Source organism: Aythya fuligula, chromosome Z, assembly GCF_009819795.1.
Source record: "Aythya fuligula isolate bAytFul2 chromosome Z, bAytFul2.pri, whole genome shotgun sequence".
NCBI lineage: Eukaryota > Metazoa > Chordata > Aves > Anseriformes > Anatidae > Aythya > Aythya fuligula.
In genome coordinates this window covers 61832712-61857098 of record NC_045593.1, presented here as the reverse complement: position 1 = coordinate 61857098, position 24387 = coordinate 61832712, and the positions used below count along the sequence as shown (strand labels likewise).

At 42.0% G+C, this 24387-nt stretch overlaps 1 protein-coding gene across 1 annotated transcript in view; it reads right to left on the bottom strand.

Annotated features, from left to right (window-relative positions):
* Positions 1-17385, bottom strand: part of WDR36 (WD repeat domain 36) — a 33756-nt gene extending 16371 nt beyond the window's left edge. Inside the window, exons 1-13 of the mRNA XM_032206316.1 lie at positions 17227-17385; positions 16502-16529; positions 13633-13733; positions 13162-13279; positions 12109-12241; positions 10435-10489; positions 9462-9594; positions 7666-7841; positions 6979-7099; positions 4607-4672; positions 3560-3643; positions 1935-2089; positions 702-816 (exon numbers count right to left, since the gene is read on the bottom strand). Of these exons, the coding sequence (XP_032062207.1) occupies positions 702-816; positions 1935-2089; positions 3560-3643; positions 4607-4672; positions 6979-7099; positions 7666-7841; positions 9462-9594; positions 10435-10489; positions 12109-12241; positions 13162-13279; positions 13633-13733; positions 16502-16529; positions 17227-17385 (1444 nt within the window). The remainder of the gene's footprint in view (positions 1-701; positions 817-1934; positions 2090-3559; positions 3644-4606; positions 4673-6978; positions 7100-7665; positions 7842-9461; positions 9595-10434; positions 10490-12108; positions 12242-13161; positions 13280-13632; positions 13734-16501; positions 16530-17226) is intronic.
* Between the last annotated feature and the right edge of the window lie 7002 nt (positions 17386-24387).

Here is a 24387-nt window from a genome sequence, read left to right as displayed (position 1 = left end):
CAAGGAATAATGATATTGTAAGAAACTGCTTCAGATTTCCCAAGTTAGATGGCTTTTAGCATCCTGTCAAGGTTTGAAAATTCATCAGGACTCTTTGCTTCTACAACTAAAACCATCAGACTATAAGGGCCCTACTATGAATTGCAGATTTACAAAGCAGCAGCAAATACACATGACATGCAATATATATGTGCACAACCACTGGAGGGAGATGAACACCATTATTCACATAAAGTCTGAAGTTTGCAGCTGGGTAATTAGATAAAAGTATTTGCAAAGATCGGGAATTTCTTACAAATTTCCATTTCCTGTGTATACAAAGTATTCTTTCATTTTTAAGCAGGGCACAAGAAACATGTGAAACTACCTCTGAGAAAGAACAGTATAACAAGAAGCCAAGTACCAAATGAGACCTCAGGGTCTCATTTCAGTGCTAAACATATTGGTAACTGCCAAAGTTACGCTGATTAAAATGAAACAGATGCTAATGTCACAGCTATTAAAAGTAGGTGGGATGTCCTTCAGAGTAGGTCTCAAATTACTGCTGATCACAGTACAAGCTAGGACAGTACACAGTAGTTACGGAAAAGGAAAGGACTCATTCCCAAATTCAAATCGGAAAGTATGTTAGATTCCTCAGATGACAGAATACTAAATTGTTGCTGTTCTGCTGTTCAAGTAAATACTTTAGAAATTCCTACCTCTTTCTTTGCCATAGCACCCTCTGTGAAGACCAGATTGCATGTTATATACATCTACCCGTCCTGTTGACATCCCAATTACAGCGAAGTTCCCACAGCTGGTAATGTCAACAGCCTTTGAGGGGAAAAAAACAATTATGAAAACAATTCTTAAAATGTGTATCTCATTAGAAAAATTGTTAGAAGATAAATAATGTACAACAGGAATGCAAAATACTGTATGTTTTTATTAAACTTCAAGGAAAGCTCCATGGAATGAACAACAGATTACACCTCTAAAAAGTATAGAGGAAATATTAAAATAAGCAAATCTGCAAGTAAATAAGGCAGTGGATGCTTATTAAGGATAATGAAATACTGCCTTGGTGACGTTTTCATTCAGAAATATACCTAGCAACATCAAAAGTCGTAATCTAAATGAGTAACTTAAATAATCAAGGCATCCATGATTTCAGTACCTAACATATGGACCAAGCATACCTACTGCCACTCTGCTTGAATACCAGTACTGCTGATGGCACCCCAGAACAGGCTAAATTCACACAGAGCTTAAGTAGTGAGAGAAAATGGTCTAACGTCTTTAGAAAGACAAAGAATCCGTTAGGAGAAAGCAGGTATTTACAGCTGAACTGACCTACCACTTAACTGCTAAGCATAATGTTATAAACACAAAATTTACCCTCAGATAAATTAGTACTATGAACACATAGCACATGAGCTACATGTGCCACAGAAACTACTTGTACTGAAAACTGGTAAACCCTCAGTAAGCATTTATTTCTTTTATTGACTGCTTGGCTCTCATGGTGGCCAGCTCAAGTTGCAAAGCATTTTGAAGAGACTATCCTGTCTGCAATTTGAAAATACACTTTTCGATATTGCCAGGAAAAAAAAAAGCATCTTCAGCAATTTGTATTCACAGCACAAGTATATAAAAAGGCATACAGTCGAATTTAAGTCATTATGAGAAAACCTTGGTAAATATTAACCATTTAACCATCTGAGCTTGAAAAATTGAATCTTCAGCTAAATGGTATGCTTAAAGAAAAAAATACATATGCAGCATTTCTCTTAATAACATTACTAAACAGCAGGACACACTGAGCGATTGGAAAGAACTCTGCAAAGCAACTAAAACACCGCTAGATAATGTTTTTTCATTATAAATATTGCTTCTGTACAAAATCAAGACAGCATATACCATAATCCTGATATTATTATAGATAAACTTACTGTTGCATATATATCAACAGGCTTGTTTTTGCTAAATTCTTCTGGCCTCAGTTTATGAATTCCCATAGAAGTTTTCTGATAGTTCCAGGTTGTACAGGTTATATACCCTTGATGACAGGCAACAATACCATCCCAGTCACTTTGATGTGCCACTTCTGCAATGCAACACACACGTTTGTTTCAGAAAAAAAGCATTCAATCAAATCAGCTTTTTCTGATATCGTAAGAAATAGTATTTTAAAATACCTTTAGGCAAAACGGTTTACATTTAGTGTTCTTACTGGACAGATAAAGGGTTATCATTTAGGAAAAAAATGCCTGGCAAACTGTTATGCATGTGCTATTAAAACTAAAATGCTAACAAAACCACACACGTTTTTCTGGTTTGTCACATTTCACATCTTTAAATATTTGAGCCTATGTGGTTTGAAAAGCATATTTAAACATAAATGGTTTGGTTAAATTGTTCAAGCTGTACCTATTTCCAGATGAGTATCCTAATCTTTTCTTAATCTGCTGAAGCAGTTAAAAGCCACTAGTTTATCCACTTAGAGCAGGGTTTAAAAGCTACATCTGCATCACATAGTGGAAGTTTTTTCTATGTTTGTGGAAAAACCTTTCTTCAAAAACTTACTTGTTATGGTAACAAAGTTCTGATAATATGACCAATCATATGGACTTCTAAATAACAAGTAAATTTGCATTTTTTTCTGGAATTAATATGTGAAAAAAACTTTTTAGATCTTGCAATTGAGTAATTCTATAACTTTAAAGAATAAAGTAACCAGGAACAAGCCAATTCACCCTAGCTATGGAAGACAATATAGCAACAAAGAAGAAACACTAAGCAAAATGTACTTTTATCAGTTTTCTTGTACCCCCAAACATACCTAAGGTACTCTAATACCTTAAATTTATCAAGCAGAACATCTAACATACATTAAAAAAATGCACATACACATATACATCTTTCTGCAACAAGTACGTACCATTGAATTGTGCAAAATATAACAACTATATTTAGTAAGAGGGCTACACAAAATTGTAAATTCAAACTGCTCAAAACACAAAACATTGAACCATGGTTGGAAGACAAAAGAATAGCTGCATTTACGATAAAAACCTGAAATCTGAAGAGGAGGAGCTTCATTTGAAGAAGTCAATTTTGATAAAGCAAAGATAACTGCAATTCTGCTTCAAAAAGTTAGGTTCACTGAATCACAAATGAACTAAATAACTGAATTTTTTCTTTGAGAACTAACAGAGAAACGGGCAGATCAAAAAATCAGCTGCTACAACTAAGCATTCCTTAGCTGACAGAGATCTTCCTGCTGGTTCTCCAGCCTCAAGTACCACAAATGCCAGAAGATACTAGCTCCCCTATTGGAGATTTTCAAGCCAACAGCTGGTTGAACCTGAAGATGTTTGAAATGAAATGCTCTTTTTTGAATTAAGAATGGAATTGAGCAGGTAAAATGTCATTTTATTGCTCATGAAGGGCCATAATCTCAGCAATTTCTTCGCAAAACAGCACCATCTTTCAATACACTTGTGTCTTTAAAAGGGTTAAAAGGTATGATGAAGATGTGACAAGTTCTATCACATATCACACAAGTACTACTTACCTGAAGCAAAGGCTGTAATCGGTGGAAGTGCCATTGTATCATGCTGAAGACCCTTCTTTTTTGATTTCTTTTTGTTAATTGAACCTTAAAATAAAAAAGCAAGTAAGTGTCTCAACCTCATGATCTGATCTTATTGGTTTAAAATAGATTATTTACTACATGTAAAGTTCCTATAAAACTTTGAAAATTTTGACTTATATTTACATAGCAGTAGAGTCTGAAAAGCTAAGAAGATTAGCAGAGTTCCTGTCAAAATCCATGTGAGGTTGAGCTAATTGTTACCCTAATATATTCACAGATATACTACTCAACTCATTTGTTCCGGAATGTTGTGTTGACTTCCTCAGGCAGAGATCCATCATCACAAAAAAAGGTGTGGTCATACAGACATGACTATATAAAGCAATATACAACACTCAGCAATTTCAGTATCCAAAGACTCAGGAATTTTAAATTTATGCCCGAAGGACATAACCATCCAATTAATCTACGTCTGTCTATTTAAATATGTATAAAACTATATACAGAAATTTAAAAATAAGAATTATCTCAGTCTCTCTGAGCCTCACTCTACAGGAACAATGAAAATATCCCTTAAGTGTGGCAGTGTGTAGTTTTTTTTTTTTTAAATGACACTTTACAACGTATCAGAGAAACTGAAGCCAAGAAATCTGAATGAACTGTATTAATTTAGCGTATTAAACAGAAAAGGAAAATGAATGGGGAGAAAAGGTGTTAAAATGAAACACGATAAATGTCACTTAAGTTAGATATTTTTAATATAAAAATCATGCCCAACATTTCCCACAGTGAAATAATACTCCTTGTAGGCTACATAAATTAGTTTTCCAAGTATTCAACCAGCCAAATACTTCTGAGAGTTTAATTTATACATCAGGAGGACTGAGTTTGAAGAGCAGATGAGGTGAATAATTTTTATATAACAGTTAAAGTGAAAACAAGACCTACCTAATGCTGTCACATGTGTTTACATAAATACATTTGCAGTTTTTTCATCAATATTGGTACTTTCACTGAAATACTTACCACGTCCTAAACTTTTATTGAATCTTTCGTGCACTGTTGAAAAAGATTGCAACGTTCCATCTTGACCTGACAAAACATTAGCAGAAATCACTCAAGGGTGAAAACAAACCAACTTTCTATTTACTCATAAGCTATCTGAACAAGAAAAGCAGAAGATAAACTCTCAGAAATCTCAGAACACCATAATAATTTAATAAAAATTCTGATCTAAGAAAAAATACAGGTAAATTATAACTACTGGAACTAATGGAACACAGTTTTTCTATGGCCTATATTCCAATTCCTACTACTTTATACACACAGAAAATGACAGTTTTTTTTTTTTTTTTTAAATTATCTTCTCCACGTTCAATTACTGTGTCCCCTACTTTCTCCACCACAATATCTAGCTGTTTCCAGCTTTCTGTCGTTACTACCATATATACACTATGTTCTTCAAGTAACTTCACAGTACCTCCTTAACTTTCCCATAACTACATACTACTCTCACCAATTACAATATTCTTTTCTTATTCTCTCTCTATCCAATACATGCCATGGCTGGCTAAGAACTACACATAAGTTAACCAAACACAAATGGTACAGGCTGAGTTCTCCATCCCTCCTGCAGACCAGGACACTAATGGGGCTTCCCTACTCCATCTGGTATCCATTGTTCACAGTGTTTAGAGGGATTTAATTTAGAAGAGGGACGGAAGACTCAATTTTGAAACATTCAGATCCAAAAACTTTGTGGGGATGACACGGACAAGGCAGAATTAAGAATTAACAGAAAACATAACTGTACAACACACATAAAATCAAAGGCACTATATTTAAAGGTCAGAAGAATCACAGAACATGGTTATTAGGAAAACAAGTATGGAAACAGAAAATTATTCAAAGTGAACTTAAACAATCTGAAAGACACTGAACACAAAACTCAAGCACCTTGACTTGTGTATTGTAGAAGGAGTAACAAAAAGCCTCTACAAGGCAGAAAAATTCAGAAGCAATACACTGCAAAGAAAAAAAGATTCTTTTGCATGGGAGCCAGGACAAATGTACTGTGAACTGGGAACATCAAGCAGGATGAAGCCATGGACGTTAGTGAATTTTTATTGTGTATTTGTAGGGAAGCCTGTCTAGAGAAAACAGTAGCACTTGAAAGGCACTGCAATCTCATTTTTGTTGCATGAAGTTTTAGCACTGTTTCAGAAAGGAATGAAGAGAGTCAGTCCCTTTACACTGCAGAAAAATCAGATCTCAAAGCTTGAGACCTCAGACCTTGCCGCTGTGTTCATTCCATATTTTTCAGTATAGTTAACAAAACAGTGAAATAAAATAACAAACATGAGGATTTGTTAAGCAACGCAATTGTTACAGTGGCTAATCCAGACTGAGCTGAGCTACAGTCAGGTAACTAGCTACTCAAGTACAAGTTACGTAGTTGGACAATCAGCAACAAATTTTAGCACAGAATGGTTGAGGTTGGAAGGAACCTCCAGAAGCCACCTTGTCCACCCACCCTGCTCAAGCAGGGCCACCTAGAGCAGGCTGCCTAAGACCACATACAGATGTCTTTTAAAGATCTCCAAGGGAGAACCCACAGCATTTCTGGGCAACCTGCTCCAGTGCTCATACAGTAAAGAAGTGCTTCCTCATGCTTGGATAGAAGCTCCTGTGCTCCAGTTTGAGCCCCCTTCTCCTTTCCTGGCTAAACAGTCGCAGTTGTGCCAGCCTCTTCTCACAGAAGAGGTGCTCCTGTCCCTGAATCATCTTCGTGGCTCAATGTTGGATTTTTCCAGGATGTTAATGTCATGTATACAGCGGGGGCCAAAGCTGGTATACCAGTGTATTGCTGGGCCATATTAATGTAACATTCATCAAAACGTAATGTTTTCAAGTGTTGCTCATGTAGACAATTTAATTATTTCAGAGTGATTAAAGATTAAGTGATGTGTCTCTTATTCCATTTTTGAAGTGCTCTGGGCCACAAAACATTCTGAACTAGGCCATTAAGGAAATTAAGGACTATTAATTGATTCTAAATATGTTAGTTTCTAAGGAAGGGTAGTCACAAACTTTTTACATTAGTATCTTGGTACCAAGTGACCTTGGGAAGATATAATCTAGATACAACTAAACTGTAACAAATTACAAAGAAGTCATAATCCACAGTGCTTGCTCAAACTTGAGAGAAGTGGACTGGCTCCTCTAAGTTACAAAATGCATTGTTTCCTATTTTTGTCCTCTGTTATAGTTTCATGTTTCATAACTATGTTTTTATCCGTAGTATCTGTTACAGTTTTTTGTTTTACTGATGTAAGCTTGGGATGTTTTCTTTATAACAACAGGAAGTCATACTGGAGAATAAAAATGAGAATTCATACCTGCACTGAGAATTTGCTCTCCATTTTGTCCATGGTATCTGATTTTTGTTGGTGGTGCACTATGTCCCATTCGACTTCTCAACACACGACCTGTGCCACCAGGTCCATCAAAAATCCATACCTGCCTCCCCAAGAAAAGCAGAAAAATGAAGGTGTTGAACATTGCTGTGCCAACAACTAAAATTCTTGGCAGGGGAACAGGGTAAAGTGGAAACTGGTAGAGCAAACCTCACATAATGGCTTTCACATTTGACACTAAAACTCTGGAGGTTTACAATGCAGCAGGAAATTGCTCTCCACTGTTCATTATGCCCCTCCACCAGATCAAAGAATGCAAAACACCAGGGACATTTATCAACTGCAACAGTTCACAACACAGAATATTACACAAAAACTGAAATAGATCATGACTTAAGTTAGTAACTGGTTTGGGATGCATGGATCCAAAGCTTTACTCCTCAAGGTTACCATGAAGCAATAATGGAAGCTACATCATGGCAGCAAAACCATAAGTTTCTCCACTAACAAATTGGCTGAGAGCCACCAATTTCAGTAATTTTAGTTTCATTGTATTTGTTTCATTTGTAAACTGCTACTTTAAATTAGAGTACACATTTACACTTCAAAGGATTGTAGGAGAAAAAAACAAAAACACTACAGCAAAGAGCAGCAGCTATTATAACTTACCCTTATAGCATTATCAGCACCATTAGTAATAAGAAGTGGCTCTCCAGGGACAAACGACATACCAGCTATCGCTGTGGAATGGGCATTTCGCATTTGACTAATAAGTTTTTTCTCTTCTAAATCCCACAAAGCAATGTGTCCAACAGGGCTACCAGCTGCCATTACTGGGTGTCCATCTGCTCAAACAAAATTTAAGAGATTTGCGTCTTGACTTTCAGTTCATCAGTTCCTTACAAACTTTGTACATCTTAAAACTGATGCCAAAAAAAAAAAAAAAAAAAAAAAAGATCAAAACCAAAGGAGAAAAAAACATTATCAAGATATGGTGTTCTATCTGAAATATCCTAACATTTCAAACTTGAAACTACACAAAGGTGACTTATAAATTGATGATTACACAACCAAATATATCTAAGTTCAGCAACCAAGGCTGGAAAGCCCACAAGACCTTGACCTGCAACATTTTTTAAGACATTACTTTCTATCTCAGGTTCTTCCCCAAACTTGTAAGCCTTCACACTTCAGCACATGAAAGTTGATGACATCTTTATTCAATCACTCTAAGTAATAATTAAAATTCTAATTTCAAGGGATTTCTAGTTTTTGTTCTACTTCTTGTGTCCTGTCTATTATTAAGGAAACAAACACATCACACTAACTTCTAAAAACATACGACAAATACTCTAGTAAGTATGTTTAACTCTCATCGTGTCAAGATAAAACTCTGCTGTTTCCTGCATAACTGGAAACTAATCTTTCAGGCCTAATAAAATAAAAGCACAGCTTCAAATTACAACTGCACACTTCATGGACATCCAAAACAGGACTAGAGTTTTCTTCTGTGGTATGGGAATTTCTTCACCAGTATGGAAATTTGCCAAGTTCATTCTCATTTAAATGAAGAACATTTCATTTAAATGAAGAACGCAAAGAGTGCAATAAGTATATGAATTCATAAGAACCAGGTTACATTTACATTTCCTAACCATAAAGACAGGAAGAGAGACAGATTAGAGAGAGATTGGAGAGAGTGTGAAGCTGCATGTTCAAGCAGGCAAGTTAAGTTACTTAACTCTACTAATATTTTGAGTTAAATGGCTGAAACAAAAACGCTCTCTGCACTTCAATCAAGTCTCTCCAGGAGCATCTCTCATCAGCAGGCTTTGCATCAATGCACATGCTGTTAAGGTTTGCATGCTTCTCTATTGATATGACTGACTAGATTCAGCATCACAGCCTGTAGGCAAGATCAGTGCTACAGTAACTAGCTTGAGTATTTAGTATGTGTTCACTGGACACACACACACAAAAAGTTAATATAGTGTTCCTCTGAAAGAGCCATTCAGTTGTGGCCCAAGTATTAACATTCTAACTTGTCTTCCTTGGGAGGACACTAGACAACAAATTTGACAATACATTTGGATACGAACTTAGGGTACTGATTACTCTGCAGTAACTCCGATAATTATGAAAATAATTAATAATAATTAAAATAATTAAAAATAATAATAATTATGAGAGGCATTAGCTCTTGGCACATAAATAACAGGCTTATTTTTCTTTAAAGAAAAGTATTGTATGCCTGCGCATATCTCCTGTGCACTGAGTTCGTACATGGGAAAGTGCTATGAAATAAGCCTAATCTCCCTTACTCTTTGATAGTTTTTCTAGATTACCCACAGCCTTTGAAAACTGAAATTCTCATCCCAAACTTCGGTTCACAAATGCTTTTTTAAAACATTTTCCCAACTTCCATTTAGTTTTAGTTATTTTATATGTATTTTCAAAAGACGTACCTGTACGAAAAGATATTGCTGTGATGGGGCCCCAGTCTTGTTGAAATTTCATAAGAGTTTCATCAAACTTAATATTATGTACAATGATATGACCAGATACAAGACCAACTGCAACGACATCCACAGCTGGGGCCTGCAGGAAATATTGAAAGACAACTGGAAGTGAAAAAAGCTGGCCACTACCCTATTAATAGCAGTACATACAAAACACTGCATCTAAGAACAAATAGTGCAGAAACAAAGGTATCTCATGATATCCTCTATCTACACTTCCATAACTGAAATTGAACATATGGTAAATCTAAACCAATAAAAAAGAGCTGCAAGATTTTGCACCTCCTCTTCACAGAACACAACAATTCAATTTCCATTAGTTAGAACTCCTTGGAAAAACATTTCTGGTAGACCATTATGCACCCTGTCACATGTATGTATTTAAAAGTTTTACCCAGATGACTAAAGATCATTTTCAAAGCTGTTACCAATACTTTAACCACTACCACCAAGTTTTAATTATTTTTTATATCTAGAAAACAAAAAACAAAACAAACAAACAAACAAAAATCTTCTGTTGACTCAGCAAAACCCACATTTTATTAACCTCTGAGGTAAAAAAAAATAAAAATAAAAATAAACAGCAAGAAACTGCCAGCGTCACAAAAGTCGCACGATATACCTACAATTTGCAAACAATTACTTTCTATTAATTAGTTATGTAATTAATTGAATACAGACTACAGAATAATGAGCACAAAATGGCTAAGATGCTAAACATGGAAGAACTGGGACTAGAGGAAGGCTATGTAATTAGCCTTCAAGTCTACGTCTCTTCATCTAGTATGTTCAAGAGGATTTTTAGTTTGACTTGAGCGAAGACAAGTCATTTTTATTGCTGCAATTTTAAATGACAGTGTTTTGTTTGCTATACTTCACCAGTTGTATAAGAAAATAAGATTAAAAAAAACATACTAACTTGTTCAAGAGTTGTGACCCCTAAGCCCCATCCTGGAAATGAATACAAGAGTTTGCTGGAAAACAAAAGATAAATCAATTATAACTTTTCAGGATTTTCCACATCAAAATGTGTGTTTTACATGCATTTACACAAAACAAACAAACAAACAAACAAAAAAACAACAACAACAAAAAAAAATGTCCTTACACACCTTTTAAGAGGAAAAAAAATACTGATAAATAAGGTTCAGAATAAAACTTACAGTACATTTTCATTTGAAAAAGTTAGCGTCACACTTTAATACTTCAAAGGTGACACAATCACATAATGCAATAGAGAATACAACCTATTCCATGTCAGTTGCATGTGTTTCTGCTTTAAATACGCCTGTTCAGAATTCACAAGATCAACATAGGAAGCCAGTCTTCCTCCAGAGTAACTCCCTTACAAGAAGGCACTTCCTCGTACTACAAGTACACACATCTTGTTTCTTTCAAGAACATAAACGGCCAAAACATCAAGCCAAATTGGTCATGCTTAATAAGGGTGAAATTATAAACACATAATTGAAAAATGATTCTATCACCACAGATAATGATTATCATTCTTAAAAGATGGCTAGCAGCCTTCTACTTCCATCCCTAACTTTCTTCTCTTGACAGAGATTATCAGTATTCCTCCTCAGTTCAACAATTTAGTTTTTATCTAATCGTGCCAACGCCTATCCACAAAATATTTTTTTTGTTTTAGGGAACAAACAACAGAAAATAGAAATTACTTATCTTACCCATGTTGTCAAAAGAGCAGTAACATGTCTATAAATTCTCATACAGTTAAGGAAGAAACTAAGAGATCTAAAAGAGGTTTAACATCTAGGATATATTGCATCCTAGAAGCTGTGATGTGGATTAAAGACGCAAAAGTAGTATGAGTGCAGACATTTGCTTTTCTGTATTTTTTAGGTTATTTCTACTTCATGATTTATATAGCATATACTGCGTTTCCAAAACATTTGAACGTGAAGCAAAAAGTTAGCTGTACTTTCACTGTAAGTATATGGTACTTACGAGAATAAAACACTGAACTATGCAATCTAACACTTATTTGCAGTATGCACATTAATACATGGCAACAGTGAACCTCCCTCTACCTTTAATGAGTTAGAAAGCAGTTAATCATGGTAAGCATGAAATACTGTCATTATGGACAGTGCTCTACTGGGATACACTCAGAGACAACTACATGTCTACACACCTCTTTCTTAAGTCTAAGTATCAAACACTAATTACCTCCACACCACCTGCCAGCAGTTCCTTGGACCAGCACCAACCAGAAAAATTACACTTGGAAGAGCTGATGCAGGAGGCCTGAACATGCTTTTACTATCATTTTAATTATTTTCATGGGAAAGCTATGTGATTCCAAGAAACTAAAAAAAAGTAACTTGATAAAAAGAATTCTCGAACAATCCCTGACATTCTGCAGAGACAGTAAACAACATGTAATTTGAACAACATCAGCATGCAGGGAACAGCAACATTCTTTATTGCTGGAGGCAGACCAAGCAATAACTTATGCCAAAGTACTCAGTAAAATATTCCATGTTCAAATGCTGCCATAGTTAAAAATATTAGTTGACGTATACGAAACTACTTGGAGCATGAAGTATACCTAAGATAATAAGAATCTTACTTGGATCTTATATTCCACAGCTGCAAGCCCCCTTGCTCACTCCCAAGGAGAATTTTATTCAAATAGGTGCTGGGATGCAAAATTGCAGAAACTGCAAAAGTAGCTTTATCAAAAACCACTTGAAGATACTCCTCTGCAGAAAAAAAAACAAAACAAAACAAAACAAAAAAACAATGTTAGCATGGCTACCCCTGAAAATTGGCAGGCTTGTTATCCTTTGGCAAATGTAAAAGGCACAAGAACATTTATTCTGCACTAATCCTACAATTGGTGTTTCTTCCATTAAAGGATTAGCTAATCTGTAACAGGACAGGCTAACCTTGTTTATTTTATAACATCTGTTTGCTTGAAGGTATGTTTTTTCTCCCCTGTGAACCTACCTAGCACAACAATGCTGGCAGAGCTGTAGTGATTTGTATCTTTCTGAAGGACTCAGGCTCCTGCCTGAGCAAAACACCTCATTTGATTAGCATACCTTTAGTTTGTTATAGCAACTTCAAATCGCTAAAGCCTGTCTACAGACACTTGGAGAGCTAGTAAGCAGGGAATGACATTGGCCAACATCAGTCTGAGAATACTTTCTAAAGGAAAAAAAAAACACCCAAGGCCACTGAAACAGGATTCCATAAGGCACTGTTCACTGGCACAAGATGCTGCTGACACAATCACAAGATTATTAATTAAAACTTACTCTTACACAGACTGATAAACATCAAGGACTTATAGGATTTAGGAGATGCTGACAGAGCTGCTGTATCACAGTCTTTACCCCAAAGAATGGAACATTAATATGTGATTTATCTGCAAGATTTCTTTACACCTACACAAAACATTACAGAGTATCTACACGTGGTGCAGAATCAGTTCATGACAAATTATTGCTAGACGATGACCTCAAGTTACTGTTTCGGTAAAACCATTATATAAGGATTTTTTTTTTTTTCAAAGAATAAAAAACTTCCTAACATGTGCTTAAAATACTTCTTACAAATGACTGAGTGTTTAACAGTCCTATTCCACAGAACAGTAGCAATAACAAAAACTGTCTCTCACCTTCTGACTGTATGTCCCAAACAATAAGAACATTAGCAACATCCACAGAGATGACATGATCACCAAAAGGCTGCAGAAGGTGTATTCTTGCCTTGTGACCTTTATAGGTATGAACTACCTGTAATTTCAAAGTAGAAAAGTTTTCAATACAAACCGTTTGGGTAGCATAGCACGTTAACGTAATACTTTAAAGTATTTAGTTTAATCGTCTATACACGAATTAACAACAAATTGATTTTTAAGTACTTATTTAACTATTACAATTAATGCATAAAAAATGGGTCAGACATCACCAAAGCTGTTCTTATACCCTCCTGTTTTATGCTCCCCCTTCTATAGTAAAACAGCTTTTCTAGAATTGAAGGTAATTAACAGTTACGGAAGTACAAGTCTGTAGAGAACCAACTATCTAGAAGACAAACGCTACACAACTGTTTTGTAGTACTAATTAATAAGTAAACTGATAAAAACCTCTTTGTTCCTGGCAACAGCATGGAAAACGTCACCGTATGAAGCAAATATCAACATTCGGTCCGCTGCCAAACAAGTGATGTCTTGAAGCAAAGCATTGCCTGTTAATCAAACAGAAAAGTTAAACAGGTTTCATATCCATAACAAAAGATAAAGTCTGACAACATGTCTGTTCAGCATGGTGACATACCAGTAAAACCGTTCTCTTGTACGCATTTCTGTAAGAACACAATAATTTCAGATGAATGCAAGTACCACGGTGCATATCACGGTTGGTAACAAGATAAGTGCTACATTGATAAATCACAACGTGGTTCTTTGAAAAGACAGCAATTCATTAATTACTGAATTATCACTGCAAGTAAAGGCACATGTTAGCTTCTTCAAAGTTTACAAAATAACACTTCTACAGATTGTCAGAGCCCACAGCCTACTGGACTGTAAACAGATAATAAACCAAAAGCTCAGAGATAGCAATGCCTGTTAGTTTAAGTCTTCTGCAAACTTGCTGGTTTACAGAAGCCAGTGACCCACTCCTGCATCTGGTTATTCTAATCACAGTTGAAGAGACAGACAATTTACTGCTTTAAGAACGTATCTCACTTCCCACCTACTGACTGGTTCTGAAAGAGTATTGAGGATTGTGATCAACTATGTTACAAGCTCAAATGAAAAAAAAAAAAGCTTAAGCTCCAAAGGCCTCTGAGAGGAAGCTGTTGTGGTTCTACTTGCTAGAAACCTGAAAAAAATACTCTACAGAAAAATATTCTTAAGTTTGTTGAAACAGAGAAACATGGATCACAAATTGCAGCACTTCCCAAATCTAAAGAGAAACTCCAGATGAAAAAATCAGTCACCAGAGGAGTTTGCCTGTGATGCAGGTGAATTACGTGATCATGTAGCATCCCTTCTGCCAATGTTGCTTTGTACTATGAATTATTATCAGACAAAGAATCTTGAACTTAGCTGTACTGCTATGGAACTTTAACTGGAAGTATTAAGAAAATAAACAAGGTTGCATTCTATAAGAGGTTTCATTTGTTTGAACACTAGACAACTTCCCACAATACCTGCGAAGTGACTTAGGCACGTCATCGGGTTACAGAAATCTGGTACTCCACGTAGGCTGTGAGCCAGGCTGCTTAGACCAAGACTGTTTTAGACAAACCCTCTTGAAAAAGTTCAGAGCACCAACCACAAAACATCAATAGGCCAACACCAGCACACAGAGATGCACATCATTTATTTTCTCAATCACGATTCTGCATTTTAATATATCTGGATTTGTATTTTAATATCACAGTCTCAGAAAAAGCTTAAATGACTATGTCTATTAGAAGGCACAGCCCACCGAAAAAGATTTCACAGGCTATGCAATTGAAAAACAGAAGTTACACTTATTTGCTTATAGCTGCAAGTGTTCACTGCTTCTAAATCTAGTCGCAGCTTTGTGATGGGCGGTTCTCCAAATTATGGGGTCAACTATTACTGAAAAATATTTGGTTTTATGAAATCTGTGTGAGAACTTTGTGGTCTACAGCATTTGCGTCACTGAATCATCTAACTGTTGGCTGGATGGGATCTTTGGAAGTCATCTAGTTCACCCTCCTGCTCAGCTCTTCCCAAAGCTGGACTATCACCACTCAGGTTAACTGCAAGTACGACCAGCTGAGTGTTGAGAACTTCTGTGGAGGGGAATCTCTCGATATTGATGCTGTACCACAGTTTTCTTTTAGTCACAGACATCTTTCCCAACCTCCAGTCTGACCTTTTGAAGCAATCTGTGCCTATTGCCCCTTGTTATGCCATCTACTACTACCCACCACAAATCCAACTGATGCTTTTGTAACTACCTTTCAGGTAATAGGGTAGTTCTTGGTCACCTTGTATTTTATCCCTCACCAGACAAAGCAGATTTATTTACTTCAATGCCCCTTCTTGGGTCATGTTCCTCAGCATCCCTCCTGAAGGAAAAGGGAGAGCTGTAGGACGAAAACACACAAGCTGGGTGTTGCAGTCCAGGTGTGGTCTCACCAGAGCGAAGTACAGGGCAAGAGCAGCCTTCCCTGTGCTGCTGGCTGTCTTCCTAGCATAGCTCAGAACGGGGGTTGTTTTTACTCATGGTGACTCCATCGCTGGCCCACGTTCAGCCTGGCAGCAGCACCACCTGAGCTACTTTCCAGCAGGGTGCCATGCAGGCAGTCAGTTCCCAGCTTGTTGTGCTGTCCCAGGTGCAGAATCCTCTGCTTGCCCTTCATGAACACTGCAGGGTTTCTGTGGGCCCAGTCCAGGTATTTTGCAACAGCTCCACGGACTGAACCTCAGGATGCTGATGAAGGCACTGAACAACATGGGGACATGCCACTGACACCGCGGGTGCTTTGTCACATTACTAGCACCAAACTGGATGTCAAGCCATTGATTAACACCTTTTGTCCCCAGCAGTCCAGACAATCTTTTAATGCCATGGGGACTTTTAGTATCATCTACAGCAGCTCTGATCCTGCAATTATACATCTATCTTCTGTAAGGAAGGACTTGGCTACCTCCTTTATGGTGGCCAAGGCCTTTAGCTAGCCTTTATGGCTACCTTCTAGTAGCCATAAAGACAACAAAAAGTGATCAAAAAGTGAACTTTGACCCCTGCTTGTTCCTTTAATGCCTATGGCTGCTTCTGGATGAACACGGTGACAAAAACAGGAGGCTCACCAGGTTAGAGAACTAAATCACAGTCGTAACAGCAACCCTGTTTCTAAATTGAGATCCACTCTTCCAGGGACACCTTCAGCACCCAGTTTCCCCTTTTGATCTGAGACCCGGGCGCAGCTACAGTTCAGGAAAGAAGAATGAACGATCCATGCATACTTACTGACAGCAACGATCCCGAGCTTCTTCACCTGCAAAAAAGGACATTAAAACGGCATTTTTAGCGATGTCAAACTGAATCTGCAGTAAACAGAAATTCAACAGTCAAGGAGCCAGCCTAGCTGCAACTAGGAATTTGCACGTCTTACATGAAAGAAAACCATATTTACTTTATCTTAAAACAGCATCTACACGGGGACCCACAGGCAGCAGATCAGAAGGGAGGGGACAATACATGCTGAGAGACACCACGCCGGGAAGCTTTTACCTTAATGCACGTGAAGCTAAGCACATGTTTAGATAACCTGCAAGGCCTGGGGAGGCTTGTGTTCACCTCACCTCTGGTTTTACATCATTTCCACCACAAGCACCTGATGTTATTAATTTGCCTCAGCTCATGACGGACAAAAGCTACCACTAAGAAGCCAGCAATAAGCCAATCCACCCGCTGCATGCAGTCTGTGACCTGCTGATCAACGTAAACTCATGATCCAGTTTTGTTATAGCCCCGACATAATGAAAATGCTTTTAAAGTGGCAAGAAAAGGCTTTATAGTGACAAGAAAAACAGGTTTTATAGGGACACAAAGGGCAGAGGTGGGCAGCAGGGCCACGGGAAGGCTCCTGCAGGTGCGGAGCCCGGCGGGGCGACGCCTCAGCGGGCGGCCCGGCCCTGCCCGGCCCGGTCTCCCCCCCGGTCCCGCCGCCGCCCCCCCGGCGCCGCACTCACGTTGTAGGTGTGCACGCTGCGCCCCACGGCCGTGGCCACGTAGAACTCGCGGTGCCGGCCGTGGTAGCGCAGGACGTGCGGGACGTGGCCCGAGTAGCGGCCGAGGGCGCGGAACCCGGCGAAGAGCCCCCCGCCGCCGCCCCCGCCGCCCGCCGCCATCTGCCGCACGCGCCCGCCGCTGGCCGCCAGGAAGCGTCCCCAGGCTTCCGGCCGGGCACGCGGGACGCCGGGCCGTGCCACGCGCAAAGCGCTCCCCGGCACACCGCGGCTGCGGGAGATGAGTTCCGCCCATAAACCCACCCCCTCTCCCCCTCCCCCCAGCTTCTCCCCCCTCCCGGCTCAGAGACACAGACCGGGGCCGCGGGGCGGGTGGTGGGAAAAAAGGCGTTTAATTCTGATAAAACAAAAAAGAAAGGCGTCGTGAGGAGGGCGGGGCGGTGTGCGTCTGTGTGTGTGTGCGTGTGTCTTCCGTTAATAAATTAAAAAAGACGAAAGAGGGGAAGGGAGGGGAGGGGAGGGGAGGGGAGGGGGGGGTCGGTGCGGGGGGTGCATAGCAATAAATAGTAGGTCGGGAGGGGGAGGAAAACGAAAAAAATAAAATAAGAAAACGTACAAAGGACACATGTACATTAAAATAAAAATAAAAATACACATACTTTGGAAAAAAAAAAAAAGTTAAAAAAAAATAAACTTTTTTTTTTTTTTTTTTTTTTTTAAGCTGGCGCTGCCTACGCCAGGTTCATGTAGCTCCTCCACACGGCCAGCAGCTCCCGCACCTTGCCCTCGTCGCACAGCCCTCCTCCGGCCACGGCCTCGCGGGGCGCCGCCGTTCCTCGCCGCCACCCCTGCAGCACAGCACAGCACAGCACAGCACAGCCCGGCTCGGCTCAGCACAGCCCGGCTCGGCTCAGCCCGGCTCGGCTCAGCCCATCCCGGGCCCCCAGCACCCACCTGAGGCGGGCGGTACCCGCGGCAGTTGCGCTGCACCACCCGCAGCGTGCTGGGCCACAGCCCCCGGCCGCCGCAGCCCCGCGCCCCGTCGAGGACGCACTGCAGCAGGCGGCCCTCCCGCTGCGCCCGGAGCCGCTCCTGCGGGCACAGGGCGCTCAGCGGCCGCACCCCGCACCGGGCACCCCGCACCGGGCACAGGGCACCGGGCACCGAGCCCCGGCGGGGCGGCAGCGAGCAGCCGTCGAGCCGTCCAGCCGCTCGCCCTGCCCCGCCGGCGCCTCCCCGCGCAGCCCCGGCCTCCAGCGCCCTCGTGTCCCCCCCCTGCTCCCCGTCCCCGCCCTCTCCTCCCTCTTTCGGCCCCCCGTTTTCCCCTTCTCCGCCCTTGCTTCTTCCCCTTTTCTCGCCCTCTTATTCTCTCCCCTTCCTTCTCCCCCATTCCTTCTCCCCTCTTCGTTCTCCCCTCTTTCTTCCCCTCGCTTTCTTCCCCCCCATTTTCTCCCTCCCCTTTCCTTCCTCCTCTTTCCCTCCCACCCTTTTCTTCCCCCCTTCATTCTCCCTCCTTTCTTCTCCCCCCTTCCTTCTCCCTTTTTCCTCCCCCTCTTTCCCCTTCCCCATTTTCCCATCCCTTTCTCACCTTCCTTTTCATCCCTTCCCATTCTTCCCTTCCCTTTTTTCCCTTCCCTTTCTTTCCCTCCCTTTCTTCCCCTCCCTTTCTCACCCCCCTTCATGCTCTTTCCCCCATCCTCTCTCTCCCCCATTCCCTCTCCCCCCCCCCTTCCCCCCCCCCCTTTTTTTTGGTGTGCTTTCGCCTTTTTTTTTTTTTTTTTTTTTTTTTTTTACACGGAAAGGGAATGCCACCTAGCCGTCGGGGGGGCTGCGTTCACCCTGGCGAACCTCGGACTGCTCCGGCCTCTCGGGCGCGTCCTCGCAGGTGTGAAAATCGAGCTGTAGCCCCTGGAGGGAGACAACAAAACGGGGGGTGCCCCTTAACGCCGCCGCCCCTCGACGGCGGGAGCTCGCACCCCGGGGCCGCCGTGGGAGCGGAGCGGGGCGGTGGGGGCAGGCGGTGCCGCCGGGCTCGGTGCCGGGCTCGGTGCCGGGCTCGGTGCCGGGCTCGGTGTCGGGATCCCGCTCTCCTCCCTCAGAGCCGCAGCCTGGTCTCCTTGCTAAGCGCTGTCTGTGCGCGCAAACCATCCGCGAGGCTTTTCTAAACCGCTGATCACCTTTGCGACCGTGAAACCGTCTTCGCCGTCGGCGCGGCAATGCACAAGCGGCTTTTCAGTCCTAGGGGTCTGCAAGGCGCCGGGAAGGGTCAGGTAGCGCTTTGGCAGCAGCCGCCCGGGCTCCTGCTCTCCGTCCCTGCCAGTCCCAGCTTCAGCGCACACTTTTAGGGAGGTCGCCGGAGGAGGAGGAGAGTAGGAGATAATTTCCCCGTCCTGTTCACATGCACCGGCTTACTAAACTAGCCAACTCCCGGCTTGCTAATCGAGATTTTCAGAAAGTAGCTGCCGGCGGTCAAGGATAAAATCGTGGAGGCAGTGCCGTCCCGAGTTTCCCTCCGATGCCACCAGAGAAACCACCAACCTCGTTTAAGGTCATGTACACATCCAAAACGTTTAGGAGATCCTCTCGTATCTCGTCGTGGTTACAGAGGCTGAAATTGTAGGCGGACTCCCACGATAAGTCGGCGATCTGAAGAAAGATGATGAAGCCACAAAAGACTGCGTAAGAAAAAGCCAGAGGTTAATTCTCCTGCACCGCTACGTGACCCGACAGGGCACGGATGACAGATCTGAAGAGAGGGATGCCGGTGCCTCGGGAGCACTAGAAAAACTGGTTGGTTACCCTTGTGATTATCCATGGTGTCTTTACACGTTGTTTTTCTCCTGCTGGGCTTCAGATCGTTGCTGGCTTCATATATGTACCTGTACGCCTACGGAAATGATGGTTTCCAATTCCATAACCGGGGCTCATTGGGACGTCTCATGCACCTCTTTCCAGAACCCTAAATAATAAATATTCAGACTCGAAGCTGTGTCACCGATCCGAAAAGAAACACGGGATAATAAATAACAACCGACCGCAGCATCTAAATCCTAACCCAAACAAACCAAAGCGGAAAAAAAAAAAAAAAAAAAAAAAACACAAAACAAAACAAAACAAAAAAACACTCCACAGCAGCCGGTCCCGCCCGAAACGAGTGGGGACAACGCCGCCAGCAGCAGCGAGGAGCCCACCTCCAGGGCTGGCTGTCGCGATATTGTCGCTCAAGCGACACACGACGCGGGGGGACCGCCCGGGGCAGGCGCTTACGCCCGCCGCGATGTGCTCCCGGCGGCACGTTTCAGCGCATCGCTTCGCGATGCTGGCGAGCGCTCGTTTCCCCGTCTCGCCTAGAGCTTTTTCCCGTCTTGCCTGGCCCTGTTCCTCCTCTGTCCTAGCCCTTTTCCCCCTTTCTCCCTTCCCAGCCGCCTCCCCCGGGGAGACCTTTCTCCCTCGCACGCTGCGGGATGCGCGCCCCCGGGGGCACCCGGCGGGCTCGGGACCCCGGTCGGGGAGAGGGGCGGGCAGCCCGTGCAGGTGTTTTCTGCTTTTGGGGGGTGGGATTGCTCCTGGTCATCCTTTCCGTCAGGGAAAGTGCCCCGGGATGCCCACCGGCAGCACCGCGGCGGGAGCGGTGCCAGCCGAGGGCACCGCGGCGGAGGGTTTAGAGGCAGCCTTATCTCAGTTTCGGGTAAAGCCTTTTCTTTTTTTTTTTTTTTTTTCTCGGGGAATGCCTCTCCGGAGTGACTCATCAGGGAAACCCAAGAGGACTGCCACCGCAGGGCATTTTTTTTGGCCCTCGGAGCCGGGGATGGGCCAAAAACAACTAATCCCCGTGTCGTGCCTGCACGCTGGAGTGCCCTCCCTCTCGTCTTCTTCCCGCCCCTCTCCCCGCAGCCCCGACGGCTGCTGCCTCCCTCCCTGCCCGGTCTGGGAGCGGGCAGGGGGTGCAGGGCTCTGGCCTGGCCGTGGGGGACCCGAGATGGCCGGATCAAAGCGTGGCTGTGTGCCACCGCTCGTAGAGGTGCGGGGATAAACCTAATCCCCGTGAAAGTCCACGTCTGCAAGTCGCCATCCTAAAATCTGTTGTGCGCACCGGGGTGCAAAGCAGGTGCGCTGAGGCTCGGCAGCGCTCAGGGGGCACCTGAGAGAGGGGCCACCATTTGGGAACCGTGCTGCCGAGACCCAAATGCAGGCAGCACACACCAAGAGTTTTGCCTTTTCATGAAACCAGCCGTGCCTAGTCTTCCGCCAGCTGGCACTGTGCACATCTGTTGGGATACCTGTGTTTCACGCTCTCCCAGAGCTGCCAAGCAAACCAACACGACCCCATTTCCCTAAAGGATGTCTTGTTCACCTATTCCAGAAGCTATTGGGCTTTTTATTAACTTGCAAACTCGTGTGCCTTCACCTTGCTCTAGGACTTCTTGTCTGACTCTGTTAATCAGCTTTAATAAACTTTAATACGTTATCAGTTAATAAACTGATAACATTCAATTTCTCTAAATAGCTTTGTATTTCTCATTTTACAGCATCACAAATGAATGTGCAACCTAACGTAAAGGAATTCACTTTTAGGCATACTTTTTCTGTGATACTCATGAAAGCCAGCAGCGTAACTGACAAAGAGCCTGCTCCTGCCATGAAGTCAGTGTAATGCTCATCTAAGGATGCAATTCAGGACCAAGAAAATCTTATTTGTTACTTTCCACTGTTTATTTCTCTTTTATAATCAGATAAACACAATAAACCTGTTAATAAAGGTGCTTATTTGCCCTTTCTAAACATGGTGCAGTAGTCTTGGGAATAGTTCAAGCTTACAGCTTGTTTCGGTTTTAATACAAGCAATACTGGGCTCAAATTGTCTTCCATCACTACTAATATGCACATGGTTTTATCTCCGGCATGTGTGTCTCTGCAGTTAAGAGCAGAGCAAAGCTGCAGCAGCCTCTGGCAACATAATCAGATCAGCAAATGAGAAATGTATTTTTTAAAGGAACCAGAAATGGATATGCCTGTAAAAGAGTGTTTGGCATTGAAAACATGCTTCTAAGTAAGTTCAAATGAAAGACTATTAAGAAACACGGAATCCACTTATTTTTCTTTAATCATTTCTTTTTGTATTTGAAAAGTTCTGCAAGTAAATAGCATGTCAGCAATTCATCTGGCCTCTAGTTTCCACTCAGCAATCATATTGAGTGACCTCCCTCTCTTTTTCTTCATCTCCTCACCCTGCAGCCCAGCCAGCTTCTGCCTCCCTGCCCAGGTCTTGGATCAGGCAGATGGGAGGAGAAGTAGCGAATGATATATATATTTTTTATTATTATCATATTAATTTGTGAAGAGGTCTGCATTGAGATACTATGATAAGTGTCAGAAAAGCCGGGGAAAAAAAGTCACAACAATCTGTGCATATTTATAACTCAAGCACTCCAAAACTTTTAACTTTTACTTGCTCCAGACATAATAATTCTGAGGTCTCACTTCTGACGACAGCTTTTGACCTGGGCAGTTGGCCAAATCTGAGGGATTTGCAAGCGGCTTCCATTAAGAGAAATAATAAAAGAGTTGTTGTTGTTGTTGTTGTGTTTTTTTTTTTTTTTTTTTTTTTTCTTGTAGCACTTTCTTCCCTAATGCTTGTTGCCTGGCAGTCCTGTTCCGTCTTGAAGATACCACATTTGCAACCATGCTTGAGCAGCAGTAAAATGGGATTGAGAAATATCTGTTGCTACTTTGCTGCAGGTCAAGATGATATCTGTGCAGGCAGGACTGCTGCCAGCCCCCCACTGGGAGAGGAATTTTGAAGCCAACGAGAAGTCACTGGCTTCAGTAGGCATTTCTGATCAATATTATTAATATTACTGGCATTATAATTCATCAGTCTGATTCGTATTTCCTGAGCCAGTTTTTGATTGTTACATCTTAGTACATGTAGCTGAAAGGCAAACCTTACACATTTTTTGTACACATGAGCAATATGTTCCTGCCTAAAACACCTCTCTGCTGCAGAAATGCCAGTCATACCCAGGATCTTAACATAATTATACTTTGGGGGTGTAGAATTTGGGAATTTCTTAAATTATGAAATTATGTACTTGGTGAGGAGACATGGAGGGAAATGGTGATTACCCAAGTGACGTCCGGGAGATGGGAAGGAAATGGGTTGGTGCTTGGTGCTTGAGAACATGCAGAGCATGTGCCACAGCCCAGGAGCCCATGGTAGGCTGCCCCGGGCCATGCAGGTGCATGCAGCCTGTCTGTATCCTGCCCACCCTTGGCAGGAGCTGTATGAGATCCATCTGGCTGGGCAAACACTGGTTTCTGTTTTCACGGGTCTGGATATGGTGGAAGAGTCCTAGGCTGGTGACTTTGCCATCACAGAGGGCACTGCACTCTGCTGTGATACTCCATGCTGTCTGACTACTGATGACAACATGCAGCCAGCTCACCAAAAATGCCCTCTCTGAGAGTCCCATACTCAGCAAAGCTGAAGGCAATATTAGAGGTACCTCTCAAGTGTTCAAAAGTCAGGCTGGACAGGGCATTGGGCAACCTGATCTAGTGATGGAAGGGGTGTTGGACTAGATAGTCTTTAAAGGTCCATTGCAACTCAAACCATTATACGATTGTCGTGTGTGCAGCATGGGGGTAAACACACAATGGCCTCACTTCTAAGATTTGTTTTTGTTGATACAGTTTACTTTAGGATTTCTTTTCTGATGAAATTATTAATACTTTTTTTTTTTTTTTTTTTTTTTTTTTTTAAAGTATTACCATTTCCACAATGGAAATTCAAAATGTTGGCCACATTTGTTTCCACATTCCCACCTGACACCTGGATCCTGGTCTTCCTGTTCTTAGGCACACAAACCTGTCTGTTTGTCCCTATGCCTGTGTAGAAGCTTACCTTCTTGAGCACAAGTAGCATCTGAATGCTGGTGAAGCCCTCCACATGCTGCTCTGGAGATGCATGCATATCCCACTCACAAGTACCCAAGGCTGGCTGGTGGCTGGCAATGAAGAAAACAGCTCTGAGATAGCATCGCAGTACTTGGTGTCAGTTGGTATACCTCAGCTCTCCCCAGAGATCGAAAGACTTGTCAGCAAAACACAGCATGTCTGCATTACTAAATAACAACAGTAATAATCATAACAACAACAACAATA